This window comes from Cyanistes caeruleus, chromosome 1 (assembly GCF_971803275.1).
Source record: "Cyanistes caeruleus chromosome 1, bCyaCae1.hap1.1, whole genome shotgun sequence".
In the NCBI taxonomy this organism is placed as follows: domain Eukaryota; kingdom Metazoa; phylum Chordata; class Aves; order Passeriformes; family Paridae; genus Cyanistes; species Cyanistes caeruleus.
Genome location: NC_141701.1, coordinates 51,376,272 through 51,400,197, shown reverse-complemented (window position 1 = coordinate 51,400,197; position 23,926 = coordinate 51,376,272). Strand labels below are relative to the sequence as shown.

General features: G+C 41.4%; 1 protein-coding gene across 13 annotated transcripts in view; it reads right to left on the bottom strand.

Annotated features, from left to right (window-relative positions):
• MTCL1 (microtubule crosslinking factor 1) overlaps positions 1–23,926 on the bottom strand; it is a 103,713-nt gene that overhangs the window by 29,134 nt on the left and 50,653 nt on the right. For 3 of the 13 annotated variants that reach the window (XM_086892574.1, XM_086892634.1, XM_086892606.1), the window contains exons 4-9: positions 19,654–19,713; positions 17,533–17,610; positions 12,390–13,715; positions 11,275–11,430; positions 3,632–3,724; positions 549–779 (exon numbers count right to left, since the gene is read on the bottom strand). In XM_086892574.1, coding sequence (XP_086748700.1) covers positions 549–779; positions 3,632–3,724; positions 11,275–11,430; positions 12,390–13,715; positions 17,533–17,610; positions 19,654–19,713 — 1,944 coding nt within the window. The remainder of the gene's footprint in view (positions 1–548; positions 780–3,631; positions 3,725–11,274; positions 11,431–12,389; positions 13,716–17,532; positions 17,611–19,653; positions 19,714–23,926) is intronic. The other 10 variants (XM_086892593.1, XM_086892641.1, XM_086892599.1 and 7 more) reach the window with 6 other exon arrangements.

Below are 23,926 nucleotides of genomic sequence, written 5' to 3'. Positions count from 1 at the left end.
ACGACTGGTGTACTGCTGCTGACGGTGACAGACGTGAGTATGGAGAAGGGGAACAAATAAAGATGAGTCACTGTAAGTTCCCACATGAAGCTGTATAATTCTCCTGCCAACACAGAAACAGAGCTTCCCTCCATCTGTATTGCTGAAGGCTTTGTAAGGAACACACTGTGCACAGGATGAGAAAAACACCACTCAATCCATCTAAACAGATTTGACTCCCTCACCTTGCTTATGTGCTTCTTTTCTTTCAAAAAATTACTCAGGAGTCATATCTTTGCGACCTAATTAATTTTTCATTTACTATAAGAGAGTTTTTTGGGACCAGCTGTTTGTACTAGTTAAGGGTTTCAGTTTAAGGATGGGTAATCTGTAACATATCGTGCAGGATATACTTCAGCAAAAGCCAACTTCAGCTTTCATGTTTAATTTGAATCCCCTTTCAACACATGTGCAATTTGAAAGCTGCCGGTGCCACATCATGTTTCAAGTCCACACCAAAAGAAGGGACATCCCAGTACTCATCTGGGTTATTAAGGTGGGAGAGTTACCTCTAATGTGTCCTCCCCTTCCTCCTCCATTCGCTTGCCTTGCCGCCAGTGCTTCAGCAGCCACTTCAGTTTGACATACAGGAGAAAGGTGTCCTGCTTGAAATGCCTGAGCTCCTGCTGCAGCAGATTTTTCTCCTGACTCCAGGTCTTCTCCTCCAGTTTGTTCTGCAGAGTCAAGCTCTGCACTTCCAAGTCTTTTCTCCGCAGGGTCTGCATATGCTCCTCCTCCAGCTTTAATGGAATAACAGGCAACATGTCAACAGGGCGGTTTGCTGGGGCAGTCTCCAGGACTTCATTGGGTGAGACAAACTGAAATCTCTAATTTTCATCAGTAGTGAGTAGCTGTTGAGTTTGGCTCAGTAAGTTCCTCAGCAGTTATGACTGCTGAGGAAATTACAGGATAGCAGATGATAAGCTTTGCTTAGATAACCATATGAAAGTAATCTGCTGTGGAAGTGGATATTTACCTTAAAGATGCACAAGAGCTCTGGAGCTGGTTAAACATTTTACACCACTCATATTTTCCTCCCTATCTTGACTGTGTCTCTGCAGTAGGTTCTCAGCACAACCACCAGCCCACACTGCTGTACATATCACACCTACTAAAGGCATCTGCAGCCATTTGTACAAGGGGGGACCACAGCTGCCCTTCAGACAACCTGGAATATTTGCCTTGCAACTTCCCTCCACAGCCACAGATTCAATCTGTCCACAGTTGTTATGTCTCCCTCTGCCTCTAGAAGGGCAACACTTCTGAAGAAAACCTCCAGTACCTCAGATACAACTACTGGTCCCTCACTTCTTACAGTTCATACTTGAAGGCAACTGGATGATACCACAGTAAACAGTCTCTCATTCTGGCATGACTATATCTGGGACACAAGCAGGAACCAAGGAGACAAGAACAGATTGCAACTCAGCATTCCACATGTCTCAGCCTAGTACTAAAATCACTAAGAAAAGATCATTCTTTAGAGGACATGTGAAATTACACCTGTTTCAATGCAAGGCTACCTGAAACAACATTCTTTAAATGTGACTTCTCCCCCAGTATATACAAATCAAACCATGGCATGACCTGCACCCAGCAGAACTTGTACAAGTTATTTGTACAATATCTCATATTGCATTGATGAGAAAGTGTTTCCACTTCAACCAAGCTGTGGCTTCTTCACAGATGAAGAAAATGCAGATGGAAAATGAGTACAGAGTCACTGTTTACAGGTAGCAGTTTCTATTTTCCATTCTGCAGAACAACAGCCTCTCCTTTTCCTGACCAGCTCCAGAGATGAAATCTATGAAAGCCACAGTACACTTATGACCACAACAATCCAAACCATTGGAACATGCCCTGCAACAAACAATGTTCACATAAGAATAAAGAATATTTCAGGGACTAGGACTCCCTAGCAATAAATAATGCTAAGAAATATATTCTTAATTTTCATGGCAACATTCACATGCTTCTGAAACAGGCTACCAGTCCATACAGGGTAGATACCTAAGGACTTGCCTGCCACTTGAATGATGTGCTCCAGCATAATGCAAATTTTTAACATCTATGCTACTATGTCATAAAAAGTTCCTGATTAAAGTGAAATTATTTTCAGTAGTGGCTAGCTTAAATGTGTTTAAAATGAAGCCTAAAAGTAGTCTGGAACAAAATCAGCCATATTGGCCCAAAAAACATACACACAACTCCTGATAACACTCATCAAGATTGTACACTACTAGCATACATCAATTTGATGTCATTAAACATTCCTAAAAATTAAATAGTAAAAGAAGGGATGATTTTACATTTAATTTTTACAGGAAGAAAGAAGTATGTTTGATATTTATGATGATTTTTCTACCAAATGAAGTTGTGGCTAAATACAGCAAATATCTGAATAATTTCCACCAGAAATCCTGGAAGGTGATTAAAACAGAACATTACCAACAGGATGGGCATCATCTGGGAAAAAAAAATGAAGAGCCCAGAAGATGCTTTTATTCTTCTATTTCTGCTGGCTATCAACATGAACAGCTAGCTTTGATTTTGGTGAATTTTTCATAGTTTTGACAAGCTGTTATATTTCAAATCCCAGTGGTCATGAATTCTTGCAGAAGACCCTAGTGGAGGTAGATTCATGGAGTATTATGTTTTTCAGTGGATAGCAACTGCGAAATAAAAGAACTTTAAGAGGCAGGCATAGCTTCCAAAAAGCTTTCACAGCCGAGGCAACTAGGAAGGAAATCAATTTACTGGTTGCCTTCAAAAGCTCCAGTGGAAAGCTCCTGTGGAGATCAACTGAAAATTAAAGCTAGTTATGAAAAAACACAGAGATATCACTTTGGCATAAAGAGATTAGTTGGCACAAGGAAAAATTCTTTACAGTATGCAACAATTATGGTGAATTTAGTCTATGGAGTAAATTTAAAAACAAAACTTCAGTTAAAAGCCAAACAGCCTGCAGAAATTAGTAACAGATTTTTTTCACTTTAGGAGCTAGAGATCACAAAATGATTGACTAATCTGTTCCAGCCTTCAAAAGAGCAAGGGGAGCTCATGTAAAAATATATGATTTATTCGCTAGCTATTAATATGAAGATTGGAAGCACTGAGTACTGAGAAATACAAGAATGAATGTCCTGATTTGTTTCTCAGCCATGTGTGCGTAACAACTCCTCTGACTTCAGAGAGGTGCTGGATTTTCTTTTGGCTAGGAGGAATCAGAAAAGGGTATGGAGTTGAACTGAGCTTCCAGGGATCAAACACACCCTTCCCCAGCTCATGGAGAGCTGAAGGGTGACAGAATTCTCCATGCAGTATTTCATGTCCCCACCACAACTTCCCCTGCAGAGAGGACAAAATTTCTCTCCACCAAGCAGAGAAGCCAGATTCGCAGTGGCAAAATAGGCTTTTAGATAGAGTTTTTAGATAGAGTTTAGATTTCCCCAGATTCCAGATTCTTCGTTTACTCAGATGAGGTCACACAGGCACAGCCATCAGGACACAAGTTCCCACAGTCCTGACAAACAAGGCTCATGTCACACATCAGGGTCATGCGTCTCTCCCAGCAGGTGAGTTTTGTATTTACCTGGATGATCCTTTCTGTAAACTTGTCTTGCTCCTCTCGGTGAAGTCTTGTCTCCTGCTCAAGCTGAGCCTGAAGCTCCTGTATCGATACATTCTGTACAGGTAAAACATGGGAACCCCTGAGCTGATCAGCAGGACAAAGGGATAGGTTTAGCAGAAAATGTGTCTCCGAGGTATAAAAAAAAGGAAAAAAGAAAAGAGCCGCAGGACAAACATCTGCACAACTCATGGTTATCAATAGTTAAAACCAAAGCACAGTGTGCAAATAAATAACAATGTCCTAAATCTGTGTGGGAATTTCCTGTGTGGCTTCTTCTGGAAACTAAAGCTGGGATGCTGATGTTACATACTGCATATTCCCTTCAGGCCTCTGCTCCGGGTTTGCACTGGAATAGCTGAGACTCCTGTTTGCAGGACTACATATTTGGTGGTGCATTTCTTCATCATAATCAAAGCTGTAAACTTGTCACACCTCTGCATAAGATAAATCTAATGCATATTGAACTTAATTAATTATTCATTTGCAACAGTTTTGATAGGGCAGTTAATAGGATAGCATTTATTAAACCAAGTAAGTGTACACAGGGTCCCTTTCTTCAGATACAAAACAGCTCTTTGCACAAGTTAACTTCATTCTGTGATTTCTACTCAGAATAATGACTACAAAAATGTCACAGTGATAAACTGTGTGAGCCTGAGATCTGACCAAAATAATTTAGTATCCCCCCTTTCAGGTCCAACAATGTTTTAATCCTAATACCTTCAATTTTATGTTCTCATTATGTTTGGCATCCCATCAACTTTACTCCTGAAAGTTACTTAACTCAAAATTAAAGACCCAAGAAGGCAGTCAGACCTCATTATTTATACTATGATAATTAATCTTGTGGCACTTATATTTCTGATCAGAACTTTCTGTGCCCTTCACTTTGCATCTCTCACGTTGGTGCTAAAACTGATTTATCTGCACAAAAGTGATGCTTGGCTGGAAGCCATCCTCTTCATGTGTGCGACCACAGAAAACACTACAGCACCAAACTCCTACTTCCCAGAGCAAAAATGTACTTAAAGACAGGATTGCTTCAGGCTTCAAAGCGTAATCCCAAATTCTCAGCTGACCCATGTTCTGCGTGCTCCAACCTCAGCAGCTGCAAGGACACAATGAAGGTCGTGGGACCGCTCTCATGGGCTTGTGTTTCCCTGCCAGCATCAGCCCCGGCACACACCTCCATCCCAGGCACTCCTCCCAGCTCCCAGAGCAAAGCCAGAAGCTGCTGCTGCTCAGGCCACACAACCCTTGTTGGAACACTTTGGCTATTCAAAATGTATGTCTCCCTGGAACAGACACTCACCCCCCTCCTCTAGGGAAAAATGAAATAAGGCAAATGTAAGTATCCCAAAAACTACCTGCAGGACCACACTCCATGAAAACCACAAGTGGATCTACATGGACTTTCTGGGCCCTATCAGTTCCTTCTTTACTTGAGTCATTTATTGACTTGTGCATGTCTGTTTTGTACCTGAGGAAATGACACTTCCGTCCCTCTGAGAGGTACACATAAAGTGGCTAGGAGAACATTATCTGCCTTATCAATTTCATCTGTCTCTAATGTGTCTGCAGACATTTTGCAGTGCACAAGGTCAAACTTTGGTGTCACAAGTAATTTGAAAAGAACTGCATGCAATGGGATTTGTCAGTTTTGCACAAACATTTGCAAGTTGTTAATTTAATTCTTTTGTGCAATAAAGAAAAAATTACTTTCATCAGGAATTTCTGCATTCTTTTATTCTGATCAGGCTTCTTTAGGAATATGGCAAACAAAAACCAATGTATCAGTTCATTAATGTATAATTAAAAAAAAAAAATCTGTTCTTTCCCTTTATGAATTCAAAATTATTAGCACATCCAATTTTTTAATAAATATGTAGCCCATGCAAAGCCAAATTTCAGGAAACTTGGGTGCTAGTATTGATTATGTGGTAACTGTTGGAATTACTGAAAAGAAATTAAATGTATCATAAAGGCAGTTGCAGACGTACACTGAGTCAAAATCACATCACAACTGCTTAGCCTCTTTAAGGACAACACATTTTTTTAAGTCCTAAAGTAGATTTAAGTTGAAAAGCAGCTAGTGCATGAATGCAGAGCTGCACACCTTCTCTCTTCCAATGCAACCTGAGGACTCTTCATCGCCTATAATAAGATATAATGTCATTTCTACCAGAAACTTTGGGATATCTCCACTGCTCAAATCACGGAAGGCAAGGCTGCTTAAGTGCCTAATAGATTGCTGCTGAACAATCTATTAGGATTGTGGATGAATAATACTTATAAATGTATCATGTAATGTTTGCTGTTCAGGTACCTGATACTGCACTGATGGATGTCTGGATGTTTATAGGTGGAAATCGGTCCCCTATCATACGACCAGCAGGATGTAGTCTGTGGCACAACTGTGGTTTTGTTTTGTTTGGTAAAGCAACACTACTACAAAATGGACACAACAGTTGATAATCTGTTATATTCCATTCTTTGTTTCCTTTGTTCTTGTTAAGGAATGTTGTTACACAAGGAACGGAAGACACTCCGAATACGACGGCCACTGCACAATGTACTGACATCACAGAACAGACACAAACTCACTACAGCCAGACATACAAACACAATACCATGGGAACTACGAGCTAGTGCTACTCTACCACAGCACCACACAAACAGCTGCACTTCATCCACAGCTCAACACCGACTAACAGTCTCCCATGGATCCCAGCTATTGCATTACCAGATATGCTTCCACTCCTGTCCCCTCAGACAGGCACTGCCAAATCCTTCTGCTCAGTCCTTTTATCTCACCTGTTATCACTCCTGAACAAGCTAATCCATGCTGATGTCTTTACCTCAAGAGGATGCACAGAGAAAAGTCATCCACACCTGGGGACTTCACCACCGCTCCCTCACTGCACTGACCCCTTTCCCCCTCTCAGGGTGTTGACAGCTTTACAGGTTTCTTTGCAGCTCACACAATCCCACATTTCTGCCATGACTTTTTACAAGATTGCCATCCAAGACAAGGTATGGCTGGGTTTTACTTTTCTGTTTTCTCCGTTTTACCATAGCTAATTGCAATCTCAATTCTCCTGCAAACTTAATCAATTTATATGCAACAACTGTGAACATGAAATTTCATGGAATCTTTCTCTTTAGATTTTTTTGGGGGTTTTTTTCCCCCTCAGAAATGATCAAACAAAATAAGGCCTGAGGAGGCAGGATAGAATGATGCTCTCCAGCATTTGCATGCAATTCCAAGGAAGTCAAAAGATGAATATTTTATGCTGCTCTTCTAAAGCTACATTATAATGCTTTGATATTTGGACCTTACATTTGAACACATAGTTTAAAAACTGCTACTTTTTCACAGACTGACAGCTGGCCATTGCATGCAACAGTCTGAAAGAAAGTTCCAGTGCCTTTTGTTATACTTCTTACATGCAATTCACATCTAACTGAATTTGCAGAGCTTCTGAAGATGTCCACTTCTTCTCATCCCTTAAAAATAGATGACATATATTCCATTTGCTAGTGGCAAATAGGCAGCTGTGTGGTTATTTGTCTGTGCTTATATGAAAAGTCTCTGAGTTTGGGAAAACACAGAACACTCCAAGTCTTTAAAAATCCATCTCATTGTATGGATAGTACATAAAGTCTCACCAAGTTCAGTTAGGACTCAAATATCCAGATTTACATCATAAAGGGTCTTTTTAAGCCATTGTCAACCTCTACAGAATCTCACATAGCAAGAAAGAATACAATACATCAAAGTAAATTATTCTTGCTTCCCCTAATCTTGGTGGGAAGGAATAATCACAGCATCAGTTTATCTTTCTTCTTCCCACAGCTTTGCATTGGAGGAATAGTGGACATAAGACACACAATTTTCTATGTGGTCCTTGGTTCTTGTTGTTTTGTTTGCTTTTTGACCAGGAGAAAAAAGTCACAAAGTGTAAACCATTCACTGTTTCCTTTTTGGAAAAACAAAACCTTCAGCCAGAGAAATGCTTGTGTCAATTTTCAGCACATGGCTGGGAGCTGATGAAAAAACCATCCAGCTGAAAAACTTTCACATGGAATTAGGAAAATGGCACAGAAACAGCACCAGTTTAAACACAGAACGGTCAAAATACAGATCAAAATTCTCATTATATGTCCAAAATGGATTCATACAGAGGTTTTGATTCAAAGCAGGTGGTAAATTTACTTACCTAACTTGCACATCACTGTATCTGGTTGGTCCACGCTTAACCCAGTAACTAACTTATAGTTATACATTCCTTATTGGCATGTTAAGTAAGGAAAATGGATAAACATATTAAAAATGTCTTAAAAGAAATTATTCTACAGTGCATGGTGTTCCTATTTAGTTACTAGACCTCGTGGAAAACTTGCTGTTTAAGACATGCTCTCACTTTATCCAGCCTATCTGCTTTTATTTTAAATCTCTGGTGGCAATTCACTCCTTTTACATGAATTCCCTTCAGTGTTTTGTTTTTTTTTTTCTATAGCCTATGAGTGTCAGAGATTTTATGATATTTTTCTATACAGAACTAAATGTGTAAGTTTTTAAAAGCCATGTATGAAAATAATCAAAATCTGAAATGCAAAGTGCATTTGCCTTTGATATACACCTGCTCAGGAAAACTGAGATCCTCTGAAGGAAGAGAACTAGGAGATACAGCTCCAATGTACAGCATCAGGTATCAAACATAACAAACCATATCTGGTCATTTGAATGAGTGAATTTTTTCTTCTTCAGAATGTCTCCTTGCTTCTGAATAAACAGGAGGAGATTGCTTGAGGAAACTGCCTTTTGTTTATGGATATTCCGTTGACACAAATCACCAGGTGAAAAATTATTTACTGTTTTTCCCACTGGTTTCCAATTGTTGCCATAAGATGTTTGCTCTATGTTACCTTTTTTAGGACTCCTGTTTGTTTTAGTCAGGGCAATTCTTACTAGTTCACCTGCTTTTTCCTTGGATAGTAAAGAATGATTTCCCTGTCCCACAATAACAGAGCTCTGCTAAAATCATGAATAATGGATCGAACATCCAACCCCAATGGGCTCCAGTCTCCCACAACAGCAGCTGAAAGGCTTGTTTCAGCAAGAAAACAAAGCCCTGTTCTTAAGGCAATTTCAAGATATAATTTCCCTTGTCTGGGACTCTAACCTACCTCTTTAACACGCAAATACATTCTAATAATCCTGTTGCACAAACAACTGCAGTGCAAAGCCCAAACAACAGATGTTTACAGTTAGGCCACAGGGTAGTTTTGAGCACATGTCTGTCTGCATTTATTGTATTTAATCAAACAATTACGCTCCCACGGTGCTCATTTTTAAAAATAGAAGAAATTGCTAAATGGAAGCTGTTCGGCATTGCTTGTGAAAATTTTACTTTAAAATTCAGCTTGGAAAAAAATTAATATAGATAAGTGGGCTTGCTTGAATAAAAAGAAAACATTTTCCTCAGCGAAATGAAGGACCAGTGCAAATATTTTCATGTCTTAAGTCAAAGCAGATAAAGACTCATGTGTAGCCATACCCACTGTGGGCATTAAAATGTTTGAGTCTCCATTTGAAATTTCTGTGGTAATAAAAATACACCTTCAGTATCTGAATAGTATTCTTTCCTCCTCACTCATCTGGAGCAAAAAAAAATTAGCAGTTTTTGCTAATGCAGTGCATGTAATTTTAAAAAATGTACTTAAAATAGATTAAAATAATTAAATTGAATAATAAATTTAAATGGAACAATCAAATTAAAAATTATACATTCCAAAATTATTTTGAGAAATCTTCTCCTTCATTTGGGTTTGACTATTACAGATTTTAAGATTTCCACAGGCTGCCTACTCACTGAAAAGTTTTAGCATAAAGCACTGTAATATTCTTTGTTGCTTAAGTGATCATGACTGTAAAAATACCTTAGTCTTCCACATTTTCTCAAGTTAGACTACTTAAGCCCCAGCCTTGTTCATACCTTGAGCACATCTGGTCCTAAACCGGTTATTCTCTACTTTTAATTACAATTACTGATTTGTTCCTTGCCAGGAAAACTGTCCATCCTCTGTTCAAGCACAGTTTTCTGCACATATTTTATACCTCATCCCATCCTGGGAGAGGAAAAGAAAAGGTATTGTGCCAAAATACCTAGTCAAATCCCTAATCCTAACAGAGGGCATACACATACAGGCCTTAATATAATAACAACACTGATCTAAGATAATGGGGAGCCAATAAATACAACAGAATTTAAACATAAATATTGTAATATTGAAATATTGCTGGAGTAATTTTCGGACCCTATCTACCATAACTGTCAAGCAATATCAATTTCTGATTGCAAAGGGATCCATGCTGAACAACAGGAGTTCTCTACCTCACTGGCCCCTTTCACAGCTGAGGAAGAATTACTTTACCCTTCAGTGAGAGGCTGATGGTGTCCTGGATTTATCAGATATCCTTCCCCAGGTCTATTATCACTGTTACAAGTGAAAACTTGGAAGAGACACTGCTAAACAAATTTATTGTTCTAATCCTACCAAAGATCTGTGCTGTCAGGATATTTTAAACCAAACCAAACAAAACCAACAAAGAATTACCTGTGTTAAGATGAAGGGCCACCTTCCCTTTCATATTCACATCATCATGTTGTTTGGCTACCAGCTGCCCTGAAACTTTTCTTTTCCCACCCCTGGTTTCTAAGTTTTGCAATTGCTTCCTCGTTAACCCAGCTGTCCTAGCCAGCAGTCCCCTTTTCCCAGACTGAGTTAGGGGTTTCAGATCTATTAAGTCTTCTTCACGTGTCTGTAGAATTAAAAGCATGTTAAAACTCATCCCTCACTAGAAGCTACTCTAACCATCACATTTTCAAGAATTGGCTTCCAAGTGGCCAGCAGAAAAGTTGCTCACTACTCCAAGCCCACCTTTATGGAGACAGATTCGAAATTGTTTTCTTCATGACCAGTTGCATTGTCTGGACAATCTGTGTTCATGAGAAAGCAGCTAAGGAGATGTTTACTGAGGCAGATACGGCCTCTGCATGAATGAAGATTCAAATAAAAACTGATGGGTGTTTTTGACGAATGGAAAAGCACTCAACAACCCAAACAATGGAGAGCTATGTTTTAAATAAGTTTTTTTGGAAGCTGCAGGGTGCTGTAGTCCTGCATGGTGTTGAGAATCACCATGCACACCAGCATCTACCGACAGGCAAAATGCAAAGCAATCTCTATCTGTAGACTTTCCAGATTCAAAATATCCAACAAAGTAAAATCTGGAAGCATGATCAAATATAATGGATTACAGGCTCTTCTGGAGACCTTTCATTTCTCTACTCAGTTGTAATGGGTCCCTGAGCTGTACTCTCCCCCTTGGCAAAGCTACTGGGAGCAGGGTGATGGCTCCAAAGTTAGGACAAATCTGCTTTTCTGAAACTGCACGGGGCAAAAGAGATCAACCACAAATTTCATGGCAGGGATGCTGTGTCTGGTCTAATTTACTCCCCCCCAACCCCTGGCTTCTGTTACTCATCTCCTGGCTAAGGCAGCAGGAGGCAGTGAGTAAGACGGGCTGCTTTGCTGACCTCTAGACTGAAACAGCCCTTGTCTCCTGGCCTGTAGAGTTTAATGTCTCCATCAGCTCTGCGGTGTGGGTCGGTGGTGGCTCGCTGGTGGCGAATCTCTTGCTCCTCTCCACGATCTTGTTTGAGCTGCCACTCCATCTGATCCCTCAGTTTGGACTGTTAGATGCATGGGCGGTTTGTAACAAAAAAACAAAAGGACAGGAGGGAATAAAGAAAACAAAAATGGGTAAGGTAGACGACTGAAAAACTACAAGACAAAGAAAAGCGTGAACAGAAAAAACAACTTAAATACAGTGGCATAAGAAAGTGAAGAGAACAAAACCAAAATGAGGATGAGCAAAATGATGGGCTGAAACATCTGAAAAGCAAAAAAGAGAAAGAGAGGAAAAAAGAATGCAAACACTGGTTATGAGGCGCATGCAATGAGGATGCATGAGTCAAACCAACAGCAAGCATACAAGTCATGAAGGATATGGGACACAAGGCTCTTCCTTCCTTACTTGTGCGGTGCAGAAAAGCCATATCCAGTGTGGCAGTTGTGGCAGTTTAGACATGCGCCCATGGGCAACGCTTTAGGCAAGGCAGTCCTTCGCTGGCTACAGAGCTTCTCACTCGCTGCTCGGTTAGGGGAGTGAGCTGTAAGCAGGCTTTTCAAAACACATCACTTAGAAAACTGCATTTGGTTGGGTTCTTTTGGCAAGGCTTTTGAGAACATGCCTGACCCTTTTACAAGAGAGTATAATAAAAGACCTCCTCACATTTCTTAGCAAGGCTTCTAATTTACATTCATCAGATTTTTTTTTTTTTTAAATTAATCTCTTCTTTCATGGGGAAACGCTGCTGTTACCGACAAAAAGAAGACAGATCTCTTTAACACCAATGGATTAGCCTTTTTGCCACGAGGAACCGCCTCTGAATCAAAGGAGTTGTGCAAATAAATAAATAAAAGGAAAAAAAAAAAGCTATAAAGTGTTTTTTTAACATTACACACTTAATACACTGCGGGTCTGAAATCATAACAAAGCAGCTGTGAGGAAAATTAGCTCTAGGGTAGCAATTGCCAGAAAGAAAGAGAAACGATAAAGAGAAAGAACGCAAATAAAAGGCTGACCTACCTGGAAGTCAGTGATTAATTCCTTCCCCAGGTTACCAATGGGAGAGTCTCGGGACATGGATGTCATTGTGGATAGGAAACTGGAAGATTCTGTGAGATGGGGAAGAGGGGAGAGGTCCTCCATCTGCTCCTTAAGGCCCTCTCCAAGGTGATCAACCTTTTCCAGGAAGGTCTGAAGCTCCTTCCGGAAAGCTTTCATCCTGGAGTTGACAGTGTCCAGAAGCTCTGGTTCATGCTTATCTTCTCCCCTTTCCTCACCACTTCTGAAATCCTGCTCGGTGGATGGGCTGCTGGTTACGTGCACTTTTGCATCATAAATCAAGCTGTCAGTATCAGTGATAAGGCGCTCCACAGTCCTTTCAAGTCGCTCAGCCTCACGTTTGATGTTAATTAATGACTCGGTGTCCTCTTTCACTCTCATGAGCTCAGTGGAGCACAGGTCACTGACTTCTGATGGCTTCCCACTCCCAAAACCCGACGTCTTCTCATATACTTCTTCTGAGTCACTCTCGCCCCCAATGGGCCCCTCTCTCTTTGGCTGTGGTGGACGACCATCTTCGCTATCACTCTCTTTTTTCCCAGCATCGCTGTCGGCGTCACTGTCCCTGGGGCTGGAAGTGCGCAGGCCCAGGTGAGAGGCAAGATCATAACGCTGGACGTTGGACATCAGGACCCTGTTCTCATACTGGAGCTTCATCACCTTCCCACTCAGCTCATTGATTTGTGACCTGGCCGACTTCAGCTCCTCTTGCAAGGTCCCACCACCCTTGGATGCCGCGTCATCCAACCAGCCTGGCTCCTGGCCCGGCTCAAACTTGAATTTGTTCAGCTCATTCGTTAGCTGCTTGTTGTGATCCTCAATTTCAGAGATTGACCTCCTCAGCAGCTCTGCTTCCTCTTCCACAAACTGCAGGTGCCTGCGTAGCTCCGTGGCCGACTCCACAGAGTCTCCGTAGGGTGAGGTAGGAATGCTTGAAATGTGGTCCCTGCTGAGACACTCTTTTTCATACTGGCACCTCATGTCCTCCATCTCAGCTTTAATCCCCCTGTTCTCCACCTCCAGTTCCACTATTTTTCTGCCCAGTATGTTGGCTTCCTCCTCCACCAACTTCAAGCGAAGCTTCAGCTCAGCCTCCCTGGTGCTGGGTGGGCCCCCTGCCTCCCCAGTAGGCAGGGGACTGTCCACGTCTCCATAGATGGACTTGTACTTCTGGAGCTCCTGCTCCAGTTCGTCCTTCTCCCTCCCCAGTTTGGCCATCTTCTTACGCATCAGCGCTGCCTCCTCTTTGGCAAACTGGAGCTGGCACTTCAAATCGGCACTGTCCTCCTGCCAAGAAAAATTACCCCCCCCCAAACCAAGATCATATTACAATAGAAGCACAACCAGCAGCTTATTTTCCAAAATATCCACCTCCCCATCCTCTGAGCAGTATCTGTTAAGTATGCAAACAATTCACAGACAGAGCTGCACAAACCACACAGTTGACACATTTCATGGCTTGGTCTTTGGTTAAATTGGCAAAGCAGTTTGACCAGAGTTAAAGAGGGAGAAAAAAAATGTGTGCCTGTGCAAGTGTTCAGCGATGCAAGAGTGACAGCACAATGTTTTTTTCTCAAATGCTGAGCAAACTTTGTGGAAAACAATGACTCAAATGAAAAGGTTCCATGATTTGCTGGCACTTTTTGTTCCATTTATTTTTTTGTTCCATTTACCTTTAATGACATGCTTGTTCCCCCTAAGCATCACAAAACAAAGACTATTCAGATGAATTTGCTCATCATAATCTCAAATTCTGGGCTCCTTCAGCTAGAAAGCACAACAAGGTGTGCTAAACTGCACGGTTGCCTTGAAAAGTGAAGACTTTAATTACTGTGATCTCACAATGCTGTGAAATAGATCAAGTTCCAGATTTGCTTTCCAAATAGGAAACACACTGTTGTCTCTACTGCTGTTATAATTAGGATAGAGCAGATTGTGATCTCTGTTTCTGGGATGAACAACTGTTCACAAGGGAGATCGGTGAAAACATGTGAAAAAGGGAAGAAAAATTCATTAAACCGTGTTTACATCCAAATCCATCCCATGTGAAAACCTGCATTTTCCAGGAAGTACCAGGGTATTGAATGACTGTTTGGGGTTTTTTGTGTGTGTTGGGCATTAAAAAGTACTGCATCTCATCTCAAATGAAAACTCCAGTGTGTATTGTGCTGAAATAAGAGACAAGGTTAAGTAAATTCTAAGCCGATGAACAATTTCTTTGCATGAATCACTTTCATGAATTGTCATGGAGATACAGGCACTTGGCCTCAAAAGAGACACATTTATCAGCATTAGCGGTATAATGGAAGGCAGGCTTTGAAAGATGATCTCCTGAGACAGCAGATTTTATCGTTGTTGGTAGGCCATGTGGACATATGTGCAATTATATATGGAAACTTCATTTCGGTCTCTGGAGCGCTGTTATCTTTCACAAGCACCATTTTGTTAAAATTCCTAATAATGGAAACCAAATTCAGAGGAAAACATGACTGGCTTTAATTGTTCACCCAGATCAGACTATGAAAAAAAAAATAAAAAATTCGAAACTAATTATGGCTCAGCAATCTGAGGAAATGATTTAATTTCTATAGCACACATCCTAGCACATTGGTCTTCTATGCTACCTAGATTAATTTTGCCACATTCTATTTACATAAATACTAATTATGACTTAATTTCAGCTGTTAATAACTGAACAAACACAAAAGAGATGAATTGTATCTGAACCCAGTCAGGTTTCTGATTGATGCTGCCTGCTACAGGTTGTGACTTTAAAATGCTAAATAGAAAAAAAAAGTTAACTTACATGTTAATAACATGATAGAGGTAAAAAATAGTCAAACTTTATGTTAATATGTGGTTTTTATGGATAACCATGAGCCAAAAACAACTGCAATCAGCTCATTTGGTCATCATGTTTCTAGCATCAGAAATACAAGTTTTACATTAATTCAAGCAAGGTACTTAGGATTGATTAGAAGCAGAGCCTCTAGAAGATGGACTTTCTATCCTCTCTATTGTCTCCTTGCATTTCTTTCGTACACATTTCTCTTTTTCACACATATATTTATAAATTTCTTTTCTCTTTATAACTCAAAAGTGCAAATTAAGAATCAAATAAAAACTTGGCAAAATCCCATGCAGTCTCTGCTGGAGTCACTCTGAATGTTGGTAGCTTTGGCTGGATGAGGCTGTGTGATTAAAGCATCATCTTTGTCCAGGGCTGTGCAACACATTACCTCTGGTTTTCCTCTCATGGTGAATCAGTTTATCCACAGAGCTCTAGGCTTTGCTTTTAGGGAAATACCAAGTTCAGAAGGAAAGTTACAGCCAGACCAGTGCTGCACATCAGAACCACAGGTGGGATGATTACTCCTGGTTGTTTATTTATTTATCTGTTAATAGCTGGTCTGACATTTTCTTTATTCCGTCCTTGTAATCCTGCATTCTTTACCCGACTTCTTGCCTGCCTTTGGCTTCAAGAGCCCAGCTGCCTGTGGCAGTAGCTGGTGCCTTGCACCTCCCTGGCTGCAGACAGCTGGAGCGATGCCCGAGGGAAGGGGCAGCCTGCCCCATCCCTCTTCTCTGCCTGGCAGCACCAGGGGCCCACTCCCATCCTGGGGTCAGAGGGACCTCCAGCCAGGCACCCACTGCCTTTCAGACAGTACAAATAACAGCACTCAGGACAGCGCACTCAGAGTTTTGAAGTTTTTGAAGAAAAGGGAAAGGCTTCGATGGGTTTAGGGTTGGGGCCCCGATATTTTTGCTCAGCATCACTGCACGTCTCAATGCATCTGTGGAGTTAATGTGTTATTATTGCAGGACAAAACCACTTTTAACCCCTTTAATGGCATTACTCTATTGCCAGGTTTTGTCTTAGCAATTATTATTTTTTTAAAAAGGATCAAATTTTCAAGTTTTGGTTTTTTTGCAAGAGCTGAAACAAGCAAGATTTTCTTTTTCATTAAACAAACACAAGCCTCATACAAAACAACAGAGCTGATGGATGTTAATATTGCCTACTAAATACAGATCCCATCTGGAAAGGTGAGAAAGCTCCAGATCTTCCTCGCTTCCCTGACAGGGAACATCCCAATCCCCTGACAGCACTTTTTCCAAAGGAAAAGAATGGTCAGGAGAGATTTATCAGCCAGATCTAAGCATGCCAGAAGGGTAGGACTCCAACCTTCATGCATCTGTCCCTCTAAAACTTTGTGTACAGAAATATCACTGATTTCTTGATCAGTTGAAACCAAGCAGAAACAGTGAGATGGTGAGACACACAGGCGAGCAGAGTTTTGACATATAAGGCAAACTGAAGAGAGGCCAAATCACTGAAATTAAGAATAGCTATTATTAGTTAAATCATGAATGAAAGGACAGGAAAGGGAAAAAAAAAAAAAAAAAAAGAAAAAAAATAAAGAGGGAGAACAACCTTTCCATGGTTTTGGAGGAACAAGAGGCTCAAATCCCAGGGGCTGAATATGGGCAATGGCCTCCTGACTGTATTAAACATCCAGCATGTGGATGCTTTCCTAAAATGTGTACATAGGGAAAATCATATAGAAAGAAAAGAAGGAACAGCAGTGCAAAGATGTGACAGTCACGGTGCTCGGTCATGGACTTTGAGAGATCATTAAGGATAAATGGGAGTTAATGATTAGCGATGGTGATAATTTGCATGCAATTGCGCTGTGGCTCTGCATGGCACTTCAGAGGGATGTTAATGGGTAAAAAAAGCAGAAGGAAAAAACCCAGATCCTTCCCTACAGAGTCTGCTGTCTAATTTAGACAAATGTAGAATGCACAGATAAAGAAATTAAGTGTATAGGAAAGAAATTAACCTAATTACGCAATGTAAATGCATAATGTATGAGAGATGTGATGAGAATGAAGAGCTGATCAAAAATTCCCCAATACAATATTTCTTTTCTGGCAAGAAGACACAAAGCAAGATATAGGCCAACACCATCTCCTCTACCACCACCACCAGTTCAAGGGAATTGCCAGGCAGAAGACTGGTAAGCAATTTTGGGGTTGCAAGTCTGACGACAAGGCAGTACAACCAGCACCCAAGCATCTGGCTGAGTGCCAGCACTCCTACCTTGCGCTGGAGAACCACTTTTCTTTGTGTTTTGCCTGGTGCCTGGTATTTTCCAAGAAGCTCCGTTTTGCAATTCTGCTGAATAAAAACTTTTTTCTTCAATACTGCGAGAGGTGGGAGAGTGCTACTACGAGTTCTGCTTTTACACAACTTGAAGACAATCAACTTCATGGGTATTACCTATTCGGTGTGCCCTGTGGTGGGTGTGAAGTTCCAGATAACTTTCATGATAAGCTCTCAGTGAAAAGTGAAAACATCAGTCTTGCCACATGCTGTACGTATCTTTAAGCATGTGGATGCACAGAGTCTAAGTTTGAGGCCTTCTCAGTCACAGAACATATAATGGGTGTTCAGTCTAGGTATTTAGGGTATCTGTCCCTGAAGAGCAACATTTTGAACCTCCTGGGCCGTGTCTGTACCACCTCTTTTGAGCCATGCCCAAGACCTGGCAGCTGTTTGACCAGGTCAAGCATTTGCTGTGATGTGCCCTGATCTCAACCAGCAAATACATCTGAATGGATGCCTGGGTTTGGAGACACTATGGGTAATATCCTAGAGTTGGGAGAAAGCCGGGACATGTACATATAGGCTGGGTTATGTTAGTATATAAGGTTATTTCTCAGTCTTTTCTACCCTAAAGAATTGGTGAAGAAAACTGAATGGCCACCTTGCAGAGTGCTGATGCAATGGTTTTAATTTCCAACCCCAACTCCTTTGCTTGCAAGACTTGTGATGTGTGTGTAGAGGGTAAAAGTTTTTCTCTCCGTATGGCTTCTGGGATCACTTCCCTTTGTTTGAAGTGGTGCTGAGCTCCCACGTGGTTACTCAGTTAATTTTGTGAAGCCCTTTTTAAGGCTTTCCAAAGGAAACTGTAGCTGCTCTTAATGCCTGGATTTGGGTGGAGGAAGCAAGCACGAGAATCCATTCTCTTTGCACAGCTCTGTATGAGCTGTAGGAATGAGGAAGGGAAGGACAGTGCTGCCCACAAACCCCAATGGACACAGCTGTGCCTTCATGTAACTTCATCTGTAAATTGCCCAGTGTGTGGGCATGTGTATATATTTCATCCATACATTTTACATACTCACAGAAAAACAAACTCTGGCCTGACTGACAACTTAAATAATTCTCCATAGCAAGTGCCCCGTTTTAAGGTATGATTAAGCCATGCTTGTGTCATCTTGGCGAGGACTCTCAGTCTGCTGTGTCCTGGGAAAGAAGGCTGAAGTGCCCTGGCCATGGGCCAGTCCTCCAGTATACCCACTCAGCTGCCTGCCTTACCCCCTCAGGTTCAACATATTGTAGTGATTTATTATGGTTTCTCTTACAAATCAATGGATTTTAAGACTAGACAACCCATAAGTCTCGGCAGTGTACACTGAGCCTGCCAAGGGGGCAGCAGGGGAAGCACAACCCTTCTCTAATGAAGGCACAATGTCTCTCCTGGCTCCTTTCCCGGTGAGGTGAAATACTATCCCCATCTCTCTGGCTATAAACAGTAACTGTGCGGGTGCTGGGAAAAGCTTTAACTCCTACAGTCAGCACAAAAAGCAGAGGAAAACAGGCAGACTGCTTTCCTGAGAAGGACTGACCAACGAGATTCCAGTAAAACCTGTGTCCAAAGAGAGACTGAGCGGGCAGCTTAGGCTCTGTGTGGTACCTCAGCTTTGTGGTACCTCAGCTTTGGGGAGCACAAGTTCCTGCAACATCAGGGAGATGAAGCCCTGCGACACGAGAGCTCGCGAGGTGTCGTTGCAGTGTGTGAGCTGCATTGCTGCCAAGACACTCATTAGCACAAAATCTCTGGCACGGTGTATAAATTTAGTTAGTCCCTAAGCTACGGTCCAATTATTTTGTGAGGCAAGGTGATTTGCTCTTCTTATAGAGAACCTGCAGCCTGAATCAATGGATACAAGCACAATGAGCCCGAGAAGCTGCACAGTTTGGAGACTGCACTTTTGTCCTAAATTGCTTCTACATTATCTCTGGGAGGTCTCAGTAGATTAAGGCCTAATTGCACTCAAGTTAATATACCTGATGGCCCTGTCAAAACCCATAAAAATAAATTTTGAGTTGCATCATGTGATTTTGCTCAAAGTTCTATGTTCATGGAAACCATACCTGGGTAAACGTCTTTTTTTCTTTGTGGATTTCTCTGCTGCCTCTCCTCTTCAGGGAACTCTGCAACAGAAGCAACGCTGTGTTATTGATAAGATAAATACAAAGCCTGCAAGTTTGGCAGGTTTCATCATTATACAATTAATTTGAGATAGAAAGAAAGAATATTCTCCTGAATATTCTGGGAATTTTTCATAATAATCCTTAAAAAACAAGATGATCAGGTCCTTGTCAGGGAATCTTTTAATGCCCAAAATTTCCCACCAAAACAAGGAATAAAATTAGTTAAAACTTCACAGAGGGGGGGAACATTCCCCCCTTTTCTTCTATGAGCCACCACAATTTTTGGCTAAACTTTCTTTTTGCATGGGTCAGTGATTCATGTTTGATTAATCCAGGGCTGAAGTCCAAGAATCTTACTCACAGTTGATGTGAAACACATTGTGGAAACCTCAGAGGAAAGCAACCCCACAAAAGTAGGCAAGCACATGCATGTATGTGGCATAGCATTATTTGTTAATCCATGCTAACAAACATACTGAGGAGCCCAGATAAAGACCAGATAATTCTCCAGGTATTTTTGAATTTACTTTATAAACCAGACTTGATTGGTTTTGCAAATCTTTACATCCCTTTTTAAGCAAATATTTTTAAGACGTGGATATGATGTCATCATCACTGCTTCACTGAGTAACCTCTCATTTCCCAAATGGAAAAACATAGTTTTCCTGAGAAGTGAGAGGTAGAGCACCATCAGGATGTTACCAAAGTTTACATGTGTGTCAGGACTGGTTTCCAAAACAGTGTGAGCTGGGCCTATTTAGAAAAGGCATAAACTTGACACTTTTCAGATTGAGGTATCAGAGGGGATCAAAAGGTATCAAAGGAAAAAAAGCAGAAAGCTGGAGATTGTAGAATTTTAATTCAAAGCAGTCTGAGTTGCTCTGTCTGTGACCAGAGCCTGAAGGCTGATACTCCCCACATCACCCTGATCTTCTGGCCTCTTTTATTTATTGCTCCTGTTCATACTTGCTCTGTGGGGGACAATTTCCAGCTGTCATGGGTTGCCCGCAGTTGGCAACAGTGGTTGCCCTCCTCCTCTGGTCCATGTGATGGAGCAGTGTCCCTGGACCAGCTCCCGTGTCAGGTGGGCTAAATCCCAGTCTCTGTAACCCACTCAAACCCAGCACTGCAAAACATGAGCCCAGCGAAGAGGAAGGGAAAGGAGGGAGAGGCATCCTGTTAATTAGCCAAGTTCAGTCTTGTGGCCAGCCATGAGCTGGCAGAAAACATGATGTGAGCTCGGGGACCAGCACACACACCACATACCAATCTGAACCAAAAGCTTTCCCTGGCTTTGTGGCTTCTGCCTGTTCAGCTATGCCGCTACTGCACATTGTAATTATTGCACACTAAGACAAATCTCTCCTTCTACTCTTTGTTATACACAGATAAGTAGTTAAAACCCATTCATACGCAGCACCATATGCCCAAGACATGCTACAGTTTATTTTTGCTAATCTGCTCTCAACTTTAATCCAGTGATTTCCTACAACTAATGAAGCTGAGTAAGAGAAATGTCTTTTTCTGGATACTGAAACAGTTCAATAAAAAAAGACCTTAAACACTAAAATCATCATATGAAAACCTGTTACACAAGCTTAGGCAGGATAAACAGTTACTGTTCTCTCTCTCTTTTTTTTTTTTTTTTTCTTTTTTTAAATGTGGTGTTATTCTGGAAGCAGATATGCAACTGAAAGTAATCACCAGTCAGCAGCATCACCCCCTGGCACGCAAGAGGGGTCATTCTGGTTGAAGAGAGATGGAGCATAGCCCTGGTCCTCACACTCACTTCTTTTTCATGTGACTTCAAGCAAGAACAACTTGAATAAAATGAGGTTGCCTGGATACTGCATTTAATTTGTAAGCCCTTAGAGTCAGGGATGAGGCTATCAATTTCTGTAGAGGCCTCAATGCCCAGTTGTAGCAAATAGCTACTCATCATGCTAGAAATGAAAAGCCTTGTGCCAAATGCTAAAATCCTCTTGCTCTTACCTGTAGGCAAAAGATTACACTTAGACACATCCAGCTTGAGGAGCCAGGGGATATAAACACACGGACTGTGGTGTGCAAGATAAAGCAATAAAGACTCTGCTGTGTAGTACGGGATAATACTTGGAAAACAAGGGGAAGGGAATTAAAATGTAGGTAGTTGACATGGATCACAGGCTGAGATATAGGTAGGTAGCAATCCAGCTTTGGAAACTGTAAGCTCCACTCCTCGCTGAAACAATGAATTTCAGAGATCCAGACTAACAGGTTTGCAACATACTGCCCTAGATGAAGCCTCATTTTAAGCATTTTCACACTGTTCCATTTGGATTTGCATAAAAACAACTCTGTAATCAGTGCTCAGGTGGGAGACTGCTTTGTATTTCCATAAGGCAGAGACTCAACCTTAGGCTGAGTCTGCCCTCAGTGTAAGAAAAAGATGGGAATATTTACCTTTGGGGACTGCCAGTGGATTACAGGGAGAAATTTCCCTCACATGTATCAGTGGAGGACTTGAACACAGGCATGGCAACAAGGGACTGCCTGGCCATAAACCCCTAAGCCTGGTATGAAAACAAGGCAGGATCTCCATTTCAGCACTATGGGACCAGGCTGCACGTGTGTATGAAACACCAGCCAATACAGCTGCTGTTTTAGCTGCACTAAGGGCAGAGGCTGCTGCTGCTGCTAAAAGTAAGGAGATGTGCTACAGGCCTAAATTATTTAAAATGAAAAATGGTCCAATAAATGAGCATTTCTCTTTGATGTATAGATGGTGATTGGCATCAGAAGCTGATATGAATTAATGCTAGAAGGAATACTTCTATACTACTTTCTATACGCAAGAGACCAGCCAGGGTTGGCTGTCTACCAAAAAGTCTTTCAGTGATGGTTAAACAAGATTTTATTAGTCCTTTGGTTAACAGAGTCTCTTAAGAAAGTGATTACTTGTGCAGACATTCCTACCTCCACAGCTGCACTGCAATTTGTTGATGGACCATTTGGCTACCAAGGAGAGCTAATGTATGGAGGCCCCGTGTTTTAAAAGTTAAACCTCCCAAAAGATTATTAGATGTAGGGATTACAGTATTAACAGTGGGAAGAGAAACAATTATTTTTACTTTCCCTAGGAGCCTAGCAGGGCTGGGAAGAGGCAATTTGCATCTTCTGATAAATTCAATTTTTAACAGGTCAAAGAAGAGTCCTGCAAACTGAGCTTGAAAGTGAAACCCACGTGGGGGACTGCAAGCAGAAGTCAATGCACAGGAATTGGAAGTTGAGCAAAATATGGAAATAAAGTTTGAGTTAAGAACAATTGTAGATGTAAACACATGATAGACTGCAAGTTTTCCTACTGAAGCAAGTGCAGAGTAGGATGAGAACAGAGCTGTGAACAGGCATTGGTAGAGAAGGATTTGAAAAATGAGAGAACCAAGAGTCCCTGAGAGCTGCCATCCTGTCACTTTATTCACTGCTGCTGAGAGGAGCAAGTAATTTGGGTGGCAGTCTGGCATCTGCAGGCAAGCGTGGGCTTGCTATCATATGTGCATCAAACTGAACCTGCAAAATCCAGTAGTCACTCACTGAAGCGACAATGTCTGCAACTCAGAAATGGAGAGGCTGGATTGGAAAGTCCAGCCCTGAAGGCAGTTCCTATTACTGTGATGTGTGAGGAATTATGCACCAGCATCACTGACACTTACGAGCTGTATAAATAATGTTCTGTGCCAATGACGGGTTGCTACCGATTACTTTGAAATGGATAATCACAATTTTCATTTGCATTCATTAGGAGATACTGCCTGCGAGGGACCTGACAGTATTTTAGAAAATTATGCACAAGTGACTGAATCCACTTTCTCCAAATCCAGCAGCAGGTGAAGCAGACCACTTGCAGATTACCAGTAACTGCAAGGCTAACACTGGCATTTCATACCAACAGCTAAATTCTTGCTAGCTGTTGGGGCCTCTCATGTTCAAGAATGAACAAACCATCCAGAGACACATAATCTCTGCCCCACAGAATGTGACTCATCAAGAGATCTTGCCAATGGAGCAACTTTTTCATAGCACTTACTCTCCAAGAAACACCAGTGGTTTAAATGAAAGTAATTCTGCTTGGCATCTATGTGAATCAGAAGAAAACCAGATCCTCTTGTTAACAGATGGTCAGAGGGTGGATTTATCCCCAAGAGATGTAAACCAGTGTTCATTAACTGCACCA